We start from the raw sequence: 13,017 nt of genomic DNA on the forward strand, positions 1-13,017 counted from the left end.
TGGGGCTGTATAGAGACCAAGAGCACTATGAGATCCCTGAAAATTTTTAATGAAATATTTTGGACTCTTTTAATGTAAAGCAAAGAGATTCTGAATTGTTTTTATTTAAAAAAATAATAATCCTGCAATCAACAGATATTTATATATGATGTATTCTTGCAAACAAACAACCATTGGATTCAACAGAGTTTACTGTAAGGTATAGCTAGTTTTAGAACACTAAATTGAATTTTTAAAAAGTTACTCAGTTGGTAGATTGAGTGAAATGTAGGATTAAAAAAAAATTTTTTTTTTTTTGAGTTTCCACTGGAGAAGAAAGCTGAAATAGAAGTTTGATGAAGAAGACAAGAACAATAACAAACGACAGATTTTTTAGTTAGTACAGGTTATTGTATATATACTCTACAAAATATTCTATTGCTATTAACCTCTACTATGTTTTCTTTAAGAAAATACTTAATAAAACTGGCTAGAGCTGCTAATTGTCTTTCTGGAAAAATATCAAGCTTAAAGCTGTGGAAGTTGTATTTAATACTGTGTGCCTTCTGCACTTTTGTTTTTCATGCTACTAGGAATGGGTGTTCAAAATAAATGCCAAACCTGCATATGTGAGATTTTGGCATATACATGATTTTAATAATGCCAGAAACCACATGCCAGTATAGTGATAGTATTTGAGACACAAAATATTATTTATTTGGCTGAATTAGAAAACTGTCTCTCATGGAAAAGATATTCAAAACAGGTATTCTAGCAATTTGCCTTTTCCTCATTAGCACATAATTTGTTTACAGTTCTCAGCCACTTCCTATTTTTGTTACTTTTTTAAAAATTTTGACCATGCGAAACGTTTGCAAAAATGTTTTGAATTTATGATGATGAACAGCTACATATGGCAATTTACCCTGCATCATTTTGCCACAAAATATGTCTTAGCTTGGTTTCTAATACTAAAAAGTACATTTACATTCATTTCTAAATCATAAGAAATTAATTATAAACAGGTGGTACATTCCTTCTGTATTGACGGGAAAGTCCATTTCTAGAAGACAGAGTGATTCATATAAGGATGCACTGGTTAAATTGGTGTAGATAGGATATTAAAAATATCTAGACTTTCTAGATACTTATTCTGCTTACTCATCTTGGTATTTTTCACTTAATCATTTTCTATACATTATTACAGACATCTCAACAGTGAGCACGCGTTGGATGATAGAAGTACAGCCCAATGTAGAGTACAGATGCAAGTTGTACAACAGTTAGAGTTGCAGGTAAAAATAATATTTTATTATTTGCATTATTATTAATTAATATTTCCTCAGTATAAATTTATATTCGAGGAGTGGTTTTCTCTTTGAGAGAGAAAACCTCTCTAATTTGAAAAAGAGATTTCAGAATTTATTAATTTCTAAATGCTATTGCAAAAATTGTAGCTTGGCTTCCTATTTGCTGTAACTTTAAAAAGAAATTGTGCATTGAATTTTTTGTAATTATCAGTACATGTTGAATATGTCTTACATTTACAGTTTGGTTTGGTGATAAATGTGTGTGCGCGCGGAGCATAGAATGGATGGGAAACAGCTCATGTTAGTTTTTAAATCTTGACCAAGATTAGGTTGTAAATGACTTTATTCACTGACCTAGAACATTATTTTAAATATATACTTTATCATTATATTATTTACATGTAATCAGCTTCTAATGGGTTTATTAAAGGAATAAAATTAGAATCTATAAAAGACGTGCAATTGCTGTATTATTACAACCTTTTAATTCAGGGAATTTAAAAAGACACCCACACCCAGTCTGAATATGCCTAAGTGTTTTTTGTGGCCTGACATTCTTTGTGTGAAAGAAGTAGGCAAGAGAACAGCCAAAGCCGACAAATTAAAACAATGTTGTACGTTAGATAGCTACCATTCCTCAAAAAAAAAAAATGTGGCCTATTTTGTATGCAAGATGACACTGTAGAGATATATGGAAAGCCGTGGGCTAAGTGCAGAAGATAATTACATTTGAAATTTTACTGAGTTAGTCGTTTAGAGCTTCAAGTAGTTTTAGAGAAAAATCATCTTCAACTTTTTGTTGTTACTTTTCCTGATAATTACAATTTATATTTTACATCATAATTTACTTTAAAAAAAATACCCTTTATCGTCTTATCTCAAGATTTTGGTTCCATAACCTATATTTTACTTCCTGTAAAATTGTTGCCATGTCATCTGTATAATATAATTTTCTCCATTTCTGCCCCCCAACACTCCATTCCAAATAAAATAATGTTCAAAATACTAGTATTTCAATACAGTCAATGAAGAGCTGCAAAATAACCTTCTAGAAATCTTCAAGAAAAGCTAATTTCATTTAAGCTTAAAGGAAAGCAAATTTCATTCAAAGCTATAAATGCACAAGTACAAGAGCTGTAATTTCTGTTGTTCATTCCTTCCAACAGTTAAAAAGAAATGAAGATAATCTTTGTTCCCTTCTCCTCATTCTAATCCAGGCTTCATTCATTTAAACCCCTCTACCTGGATTGGAGGCCAGGTAGAGGGGTTTAAAAGAAATAAAAAATTAGTCCCTGTCCATTTTTTAAAATTTATGAATTATTCTTTTGTGAGTTATATTTGAGTTTCCAACTATCAATCAATATCTGTCAGTAAAGATGATTTTGTATTATTTTTATTCTGCCCAGTGATAATTTTATCAATCAGCCCTGAGATACAACAATGTAGGGTTTCAAGAAGACATGGGCAGAAAATGCAGTAAACTCCATAAACTGTCTTTCCTGTTAGCAAATTTATTTTTCCAAAAGCTGAAGGGAAAAGAAAGATGACATCCTTCACTACAGGGATATTTAACTTGGATTCAGCCTTTTATATCAGGGCTGATTGCTAAAGAACTTAATAACATTGATAATTTCCATAGACAGGGTGGATCTCCATAGGCTAAGATACATACCAGGGGTGGGTTCCACTTACCTTTACTATCGGTTTGCAGTGGGAGTGCGCGCTCGCTTCACTCAAGCACGCATGCTTCTGTGCATGCGCAGATCACCCATGATGACCTCGTGGCGGGTGGGCGGAGCCTCCCACTGGTTTTACTACTGGTTCTATAGAACCGGACCGAACCGGGAGCAACCCACCACTGCTACATACCAGTTTGGCACCATTGCTGGGGTAAAAATCTTTTTCCTAATGTGATGTACATTAACACAATTAAAAACTGTCGAGGTCTATTTTCCAGGTGTAGTCAGGCCAGAGCCAAAAGTAGACTGATTTGCAGCTGTTTCTTAGCAAAGACATTTGCATTAGCTCTCTGCCAAATTTCTGCAAGATGTCTTCCAACATCTACATGGCTGGTAAACAGTGGGATTCAGGGACTTAATATTACTAGCCCAGGACAGATCTGTCAAAAAGACTCTGGTCTAAAAGGTGTCCGTGTATCCAGAATGAAACATCTGGGGATTCATTATCAACACCACCATATAGAACAGTGTGGAGGAACAAGCTAGAACTCTTTTTCATGATAATGACTTGGTTCAAATGTAAATATTCATTGAACCAACCATTACGTGTGAAGCTTTTTGGTGGGGAGGAGAGGGAAGGTTTTTTGTGCTTCCTCATTGGTTAGAACACTTATCTCATTCCGCCTTCTAATTCCGAAAGTTCAATTCTTATAGCACTGCTACTGTCAAAATTGATAGCCAATTGCCAAGCACACAAATTGTGATCATGTAATTGTGGGGATGCTGCAACAAACTTTGAGGACCAATTACAGGTCTCATTTAGTGCCATTGTAATTTCAAACTGTCACTGAACAAATGGTCATTAACCGAGGACTACCTACATGTTGAGTTTATTAGCAGAGCAGATAGTCATATGCCCTTGGGATAAAATGGCTTAAATGTTCGGTGTGGTCATATTTTCCTCTAGGAAGTTAACCTTTGTAATGGTTCTGGCTTTCCTTGTTTGTTTGTTTATTTGTTTGTTTGTTTGTTTTTGCACACATATTGAGAGGATTTGCCGGTGACATCACTGTTGCCCAGGGAATGCCCAGTTGGGGCTCCTTTCATGTCCCCAGAAAGAGTTGGAACAAAGGATGGGAGCTCACCCCCTCCCCCTCCATGGCGACACTTGAGTGACCTTGCTGCTAGTCAAGCCAGCATCTTAACCACTCAAGCCACCATGCCCCTCAAACGTTTCTGTTATTCTTGTTATTGATATGCTGAATTGCTCAGGATACTTTTGTATCTTCATTCATACTAAGTCCAGCATGTTTTGTATTCCAACTAGATAGCGGAAGAAGTAAAGGAAGATGATGGCACTATAAGAGAATTGATAACTCTTTTTCCAGAACAATGAATCTGCTGTCCAACATTGACTTATAATAATGGGTAATAATTTATAGTTGGGCAGGATATAAAACCTAATCAGTTTTTTTTATCATATAAAGTAATTTGAAAAATCTGGATCCATTTCAACTTGGGTCTTGCTTCTTTTCAGAAGAACTGAGCATAAAATAATATTCACATCTTGCCTCTATCTTTTACCTCAGTTTCACTGAGGAAAAAAAAGTCTTCATTTCAATCAGGCCGGAAGGAATAACTTTCACACTGGAAAAATCTTGCAGGCATGTAATTTTGTCAGCAGATTGCAATATCATATTGAAAAATGTTTGGGTCAACCACTTCAAACAAGTAGATAGATATGAAGAGCAACTGTTACTTTGCAATGTTACCTGTAAATCAGTAGGCTTCCAATTAATAAGTAGCCCTGTTCTCATTTGTGTGGTACTTCAGACAACTGTAGCAAAATCTCATGTACATCTGTGAGTAAATCCATGAATGCATTATAATCACCCCAAGATTATAATGCATGAGTAGAGAAAATGAGCCTGCCAGATACTATTGGACTATGCCAACAATAGAAACTTGCTAATATTGTTGACTGAGTAGTAGACTCCCATCTTTGCACAGAGGCTTTGGAAAATTTAGAATTCTTTGGAAATCCAAAGATGCTTTTCCAAAAGGCAACTGAACTTTTTTGGTTTTTTTTCCTTGAAAACATTTCACTTCTTATCCAAGAAGCTGAATTGTGGGGAATGAAAGGATTCTTCAGAAACACATGATTTTTTTTTCTCTTTCTCTCCCTAGAGACAGTGAAATAATACTTTTTAAATGGTGCTGTGTCATCAAGTAATTTTTATGTTTTTGTAAACAGTTTTGTAAACAGGAATATGAACTACCACTTTTAAAACCTGTGAAATTGTAAAAATGTAAAGTATTTTGAAAGACCTCTAAAAAAAAAAGAACCTATTTCAACTTCTTTTTTTAAAAAAAATTATTGAGGCTGCTGCATTGCTCTAATACATTAGGGTTTGAATCATATGAATATGTCTACCTGGATCAACAGAATGAAAAGGCTGGTGTGGAAAAGGATTTTATCAGTGACTGGAGCTATACTTGTATTTTATATTTAACACCCACAGGTCAGTAGGAAAACACCCTCATGCAAGTTGGCTTATAGGTTACAATTCAGTTTTAATATGTGCATCATCCAGTCTGTAGTAAAAGACAAATCTTTATATCTTTGTCTTTATATAATAACAAAAAACATACTTGTCCAGGATGTATCCTCTTGGCTGTACAAGCAAATGTGAAAAAGAAAGCTTGTTGATTTTTCTCCTCCAAAGTGAAATCTATTCTGTAAGAGAACAAACATTTACCTTCTGTAGATGGTTATTTTCCCCTTCCCTAAAGCTGACAATATCCATTTAATGTTTTACATGTCAACCTCACCTACCTAATAGAGGGTATGAGGCCCAAGGTTGTTTTTTTTCTTAAGTACAGAGTGGGATGTTATAGAAAAGGAGGAGAGGACAACCTTTAAAGCCAACAAACTCTTGGCTTTAGGTCTCTTAGCACTGAGGTTGGTTAGTACATGCAATTCCTTCATTTTCTCCCTCATTGCTTCAGCAACCCCTCCTGGAGCCTGAAGGACTAGATCTGCTTCAGTCAAAAGCTCCAATGCATTTTTGCAAAAAAAAAAAAAAAAAGCTGATACCCAGCACCAAAAGTTTTGCTTTGCTTTTAAAGAAATGCCAGAGAGGGATGTGGGCTCCTCCCTAACATTTCCAAATCACAGGAAAGTAATACTATGCACTTTTCCTGTCATGTGCTGGCTACAATGCCAGGGTTTAAATAGAGAAGAGCCGTTCTGGATTCTGTTCACAAAAGTCATGTTTACATTTCTCTTTCCTGTTCAGCTTGCAAAAGACAAGGACCGCCTGCAAGCAATGATGACACACCTGCATGTGAAATCGACTGAACCAAAAGCTACCCCTCAGCCTGTAAGTATCTGCACGGACTACATAAAGCTTTGCTGATTTTTTTGGTTCTGAGAGGGCACCCCAACTACAGACCATTTCTAAATATTAGTGTATCAGTTATTACTAGAAAGATTACTGTCTTAGTCTGTTATGAACACAACATAATAGGTAACCTTGCTGCATCTTAAAAATAAAGAGATTGATTATAAGGTTAGCTTTTTTTTTTTTTTTTTGCATAACAGCACATTTCTTGATCATTATTCAGAGAAATAAATTCACTACAATATTTGCAAACTAGGTCCCCTCATCATTTGGCTGACACATCTGTCCCACTGCTTGTTTTATGACAGAGGACTTCCCTTAGCCTTTATTGCTCCACTTAGAGTTAAGGATTTAATTCCTAAGAAAACTGAAAAAAATAATATGTCTTTTCCAGGAAGACATGTGCAAAGTAATTGTTCTGTATCTGTAATATCTATTTTATTTTTTTCTCTTTCAGCTATACCTAATCAGGTTGCTTAAGTCTTCAATTTGAATCCCTTTTTTTCTGTCAGATAGAAAGATAGATGCCTGTTTACCATGCTATTTTACAATCGGCATGACAATAAAATTGATAAACCAATTTGCTATTATAGTTCATCACTACTTGCTGATTAATGTGGTTTATACAAACTGTAGATCATCAGCACTAAATTTTCATATAACAAGTAAAATCAAATTAGGCCACTTACCTACACATAGCTAAGAAACTAAGTAGCAAATCAATCCTTCAGCTTAAAACACTCACATGAAGCAATTAGGAATTTCAGAGTATTATCAGGAGAGGAATAAACTTTAAAAACCTCATATTTAAAAGGTTATGGGGGGGCATAAGCTTTTAGGATAAGCAAGTCTGATTTTGATATGTAAATTAAATTTTAATTTAAGATAGAGCATTTTATTCAAATCCCTGATCCCTTTCACTGTCTTAGTAAATCTATGTGCAGATTTTTCTGCAGAGCATTTTTGAGTGGCAAAAAACAGTGTTCTTGTTTTTGAAATATAAGATAGAGCTAAGAAAACTTTCATTTTGTGTAATCCTGTCTTCCAAAATCTGGAACTCCCATGAAAGCCTGGGCCATATTAAATAAGCTTATTTTATTTTCTGTCCTTGGATCCATCCTCAGATCTGCCCCTATATTCTCTAAAAAATAATAGCAGTGTTTCTCCAGTCGCATCAAGAAGCAGGTAGAACCTAAAAGAGGGTAAATCATTTCAAAAAGTACTTTGAATAACAAGTAAAGTAAAGCTGCTTGAACTGTATCTTAAGAAATGTTTGAGACAATTACTTTGAGGATATCACTTGTGCTCACACAGAAAATACATTAGCTCAGGGGTGTCAAACTGGCAGCCTGCAGGCCGGATGTGTCACGCGTAGGCCACACCTACTCTAGCTCCGCGAAGGGGGGAAACGTCACATGACGGCAACGTGACACCACGAGTTTGACACCCGTGCATTAGCTGATATTGTCAGCAAATAATAAATGCACGTGTAGACAACCTGGGAAAAGCTCTTAAAGCTACACACTAGGTCTTCAGGAGGTTGTGGTTACTTGCTTGCATAAGAGAGTAGTGCTCCACACATAGCTAGAACTGTTCTACAAATTATTTGCAGAGCTGTGAATTACCTCCGTCACAGTTCTCTAACAATACCATCTGGCCCATATCAAACGTGATCCTTCAAATAGATTCAATAACTGCAAGATGATGTACAGGCAGCCCTTGACTTACAACCACAATTGAGCCCAAAATTTCTATTGCCAAGCAAGACAGTTGTTAAGTGAGTTTTGCCCCATTTTATATCTTTCTTGCCACAGTTATTAAGTGAATCACTGAAGTTGTTAAGTTAGTAATAGTAGTGAATCTGGCTTCCCAATTCACTTTGCTTGTCAGAAGGTCACAAAAAGGGATCACATGGTGCCAGGACACTGCAACCATAATAAATACTTGCCAGTTGTCAAGCGTCTCAATTTTGATCACATGACTATGGAGGATACTGCAATGGTTTGTGAAAAACAATCATAAATCTCTTTTTACATGCTATAACTTCGAACAGTCATGACACAAAAGGTTGTAAGTCAAGGACTACCTGTATTTCAGAAGGTGAATTGTAGATAACTATTATCCCTCCCTCTTTTTCCCCCAGAAAGTCCTACAAAAGGAAGTTAGACCAACCAACCCACATGGCCAAATGTCAGTTGCAGGATGAAAATATCTGAAGGGCCAACATTTCCCCCTTTGAATACAAGAGCAATATGGCCAGAACAGTTTAATCAACTCCTAAGTGCTCATTACTTAAAATTCAGGATTTTTTGCTAATAAATAGTAGCAGTAACAGAGATTCCAGAGTAAAAACTGCTGCACAAAGCAATAAGTGGACAATCAGGGAAAGGAAGTAAAATTGACCAAAGGAAAGGGAGTGGAGGATGCACTGTCTTCATCAGTATTAAAAATGTTTTACATTCTAGAAAATTATAGCTTTGATGGAGCCTCCCACTAAATTTATTTTTAACTGTTCTATTGAAAATTCTGCGCTACTAGTCAACATTATCTCTCAGTAGCTCTGCACAGTGTTTCTCTATTAAAAGAAATAGGCATGAATATTTTTGACTGAAAAATTAATAGCTTTTGAATTCGTACACAGCGGGTTTCTTTTCCAAAGCAGTCCAATATCACTGCACAGCACTTGTATAACCATTTATTTAGAGGCCAAGTCAAACCTTTGACAGCTAGGGCAGTGTTACAAGCCAACATAAAGAACTCCAAGATGTAAACCAACAATAGGCAGTCTGTGTGAGGTTTGCCATTGTCAAATACATAGATTGTTTGGATTAGTTTATGTAAATGTACTGTTGTATTACCCTTTGGAAAAAAAAAGATCGCATTTGTGTATGAAAAGTGGTTTCGTTCATAGGCAGCATTATAAATCCTTATCCTTTAACGTACACGTTAGAAGTAAAAATTGGTGCCTGACAGGACTATATTGTGTGACATTCTGTTATTGGATTGAAACAGCCTTCTTTTCATTTATTGAATATAGGAAATTTTATTACAGATATCATCAGATAAATCAGAAATTATTAAAATATGTATAGGTGAAGGATTTGAAAATTAATTACAAAATGTAGAAATGTAGTATTCTTCATATATGCTATCCTTGCAAGGATAGGAGAAGAATAAAATCATAGAGCCAAGGTTTGGCCTTTATACATTCAGCAGCATATAATTCTAGCTAGAAGTGAGTCAATGACCAAAACCACAGCATTCAATCCACCTTACACCCCATAATTAAAGTTCTGTTCTCTTCCTAACCAGATGTAATATTAATTGTAATATTTTGTGGCTTTTTTTTTTTAAGAATTGGAATTTAAAATTCTAGTTCTTTTTTTAAAATGCAAAGAGAATAATTGACTTGGTCATTTTTTATCGGGGAAAGTTGGTGACAAAATTTTGAAAGCTACCTTAAAATGATCATAATAATCCCAAAAGCAGGTACAGTTTTGGGGGCCAATGAATTTCTTTGTCAAATATGATTTGGTTACTATAGATATTTCTTGGAGGATCAAACGTAGGAGTGCATGAAGCAGATTGAAACATTTTGAGTTGATTTTTCCACTGGAATTCAATATCTTGAGAGTTCAGTGTTCAGTTAGAACAGGGGTGTCCAAAGTTGGCAACTTTAAGACTTGTGGACTTCAAATCCCAAAGTTCCCTAGTCAGCATGTTCCCTAGTTCACAAGCCTTAAAGTTGCCACGTTTGGAAACCCCTGAGTTAAAACAGCTAAAGTTGGCACATTTTGAATGCTCTGTTGCTGGGAAGTAATTAATGTGAGCTGATTTAGTTTGTTGTTGTGAATAGCCCCAATTATTCCCATGAAGAATGTTATATATGCTGCTGCTATGGTGCTGAATGCTCTCTGTGGTCATGGCTTTGTGGGAAGATGCTCTTTCTGGTTTTTTTCCACTCAGTCTAGTTTACCTAGTATCTAGTATTACACAATATAATTAGAAAACTAGTACTGTGCACTGGTATTTTTTATTGTTATGAATGCTCTCATTAGATTTCCATATGTATGTATATGCGTCAGAAGTGCAAGCATTTCTATTGTAACATAATAATGCAGTAATCCCATTATTTTCAAGCATTCCTAGTGATAAGATGGTAGAGGAGAATTAAGGTGCCAGGTGCTATTAGATGGCACTGACAGCCACAGATTTCTTCTCACAAAAGAAAGAAGGAATGCGTTTCTCTTTCTTTGGTAGGGTTTTTTCCCCTTTTTTGCATACCTGGCAGTACATCCATCTTTATAGAGTTGACATAACTGTTGGCTATTTTTTATATATTTTCCTTTACCCTAACCACAGCAATTAGGATTGTTTTGAAATCCTGTTTTTAGCAACTGTAAAAACAAAGCATTAAAAATAGCCTTTTAACTGTGAGGTAATGACTGAGCATTTTAGCTGCTGTAGCTGTACTTTATAGTTTGAAAAATAATGGTATGTAGCAATAGAGAGAGAGGAAAAAAAGATTTGTAAATGCAATACACAAAAGCTGTTTTTATATACTGTTTTTCATTAAGTCCCACTCTTCAACTTGGGTTTCCTTTAGTATCTCTGCCAATAACAACACCTGCTAAGTGATCATTGCCTGCCAAATCTTGGGTTGCATGTAGTTATATATATTTTCTAAAGATGCGTATATAAAATGTTCATGGGTGAAATCTAACAGTCCTGACATGCGTCCATTTTCAGGGTCTCGTTGAAAGTAGTGCCATCCCATTCGCCATTCCCAAGACCCAATTACAGCAACCGTTTGAGCCCCAAGCAAAATGATGAGCACCCTGTCAGAAAAATCCTTGGCCTTAAGCACCAGAGATAGCCTCAGAGGAACTTGCTGGTTTTTACACAGAAAAACATGCCACACATCCCCTGCTATCTTCCTTACGGTTTTGTTGCTGGTCTTGTATACGTCTTTCAAACATAGACCAATGGAAGCTACTTTAAAAATTTTTTTAAAAAAGTACATCTATGTGTGTATATATGTGAATGTATTTGTAGCATGTTTCCCATTCCATAGGCATTCAAGAAGCAGTAGGGAGGGGTGAAGCTTCTTCCTTCATCTTATCGTTAATGTAAATAAAATATTTCTTTTATCATGTTTTCTTTTCCAAATTATTTTAGTTTTCCAAATACTTGGGTGGCCAAGGAGGGAATGACTACTTCAGGTTGCATTACTGCAGGCTTAAAGGGACAACCAAATACGAATTTGGAGAAAAGGAAGTATGTCTATTATGGATAGCTTTACTCATGTACTGTAAAACAATAATATTATATATGTATGCATGTGTAGGGGTGCGAGAGAGACCCAGTATAAATATGTACAATGATGAACATTTCATACCTTATTGTTAAAGCCCTTTGATAGTCAAAATTGCAACTCTACAGATGGTATCCTAAACACATACACATACACACAAAAAGAAACTAATTTATATTTCTGATTATGCTTTTGCTGGTATAGAATTTGTTCCTAGCAGAACACAAAGACAACTAATTTTTGGCGGTTGAGAGAAAAATTACTTGTTCATTCCTATGTTGTTTTCTATACTCTTATACAGCCCAAAAATTACAGCTCTTACTGTAATAATTAAAGATACCATAAGAACATAAGGCCACTAGGAGTAGAGTTTGACTCAAACATTCGCTTTTGTTAGCTCTAACAACGTGGGAGTTGATCAAAGTAAACTGCAATAAGGTAAACTCGGTTTGTATGACAAAAATCTTTATCAACCACTTCTCAAATCAAAGCAATGGTGTTTTTAAGTAAAAATTGATGTGGCATATCAATCAAGAAAACAAACTCCATCATTCTTAGCCCTTTGTGACCTTTGCCCCACAAAACTGTCTTTACTTCGCTCTAGGCCTTTTTCATAGTTGATGTTTAAACAATGAATGTTTAATACATTATAATGAAGATCAGTAGTTGACGATTGCAACAGAACCGTGTCCGACGTAGTTGTGCTCCTGTTCATAACTGCTATCTGTAGTTGAGGCAACATGAAAACGCTAAGAGGCTCTCCTTACAGAAAAGCTCGAAAAAGCAAAAACTTTCATAGCATGTGACAAGTCATGGTTTTCTTAACTTGTTCCTTCTGCCAATCTAGCAGTTACCTCTGATAAAGCACAAAGCTCTCTAGCTGTTTTCCTTCTCTCCAACCCCTTCCTTCTCAGACAGCAGTCAGGTTTAATTTGGGAACTCGGCTCTTTTAGCAAATTAGCAATTAGAAAAATGTTGTGGGAATATGTATATGTGTCATTAGTTTTCCTGCAAATTAATAGCAAGAGCAGAGGTCAGGCAGAAATTTTCCACTTGACTGCAGTTCCTCTGTCAAGATTTGGCACTTTGCTTTGGAACGGCCACAGATGCTGAAAGCCACAGCCTTCCGCTAGGAACCGTCTTTTAATGAGTTTACCTCGTAGCCATTATTACAAATATTACGGCCTCTCCCTTACCCTTGAAATTACTGTTTCTACAAAATATTCCAGTGACATCTTACCCCATTGCACATTGATGGTGGGGTCACTGGGATGTAGTGTTTAATCATTAGATCACCTCCATAAGCATCTCCTAATTAGAGTCCTTACAAT

General features: G+C 35.6%; 1 protein-coding gene across 39 annotated transcripts in view; it reads left to right on the forward strand.

Annotated features, from left to right (window-relative positions):
- FOXP1 (forkhead box P1) overlaps positions 1–13,017 on the forward strand; it is a 631,964-nt gene that overhangs the window by 588,575 nt on the left and 30,372 nt on the right. For 21 of the 39 annotated variants that reach the window (XM_034440577.3, XM_034440575.3, XM_034440578.3 and 18 more), the window contains 2 exons: positions 1,187–1,274; positions 6,268–6,351. In XM_034440577.3, coding sequence (XP_034296468.1) covers positions 1,187–1,274; positions 6,268–6,351 — 172 coding nt within the window. Of the gene's footprint in view, positions 1–1,186; positions 1,275–6,267; positions 6,352–11,550; positions 11,650–13,017 lie in introns of all 39 variants that reach the window. The other 18 variants (XM_034440573.3, XM_060684181.2, XM_034440574.3 and 15 more) reach the window with 1 other exon arrangement.

The sequence above is a fragment of the Pantherophis guttatus genome, chromosome 2 (assembly GCF_059756535.1).
Source record: "Pantherophis guttatus breed Tessera chromosome 2, ASM5975653v1, whole genome shotgun sequence".
Lineage (NCBI taxonomy): Eukaryota > Metazoa > Chordata > Lepidosauria > Squamata > Colubridae > Pantherophis > Pantherophis guttatus.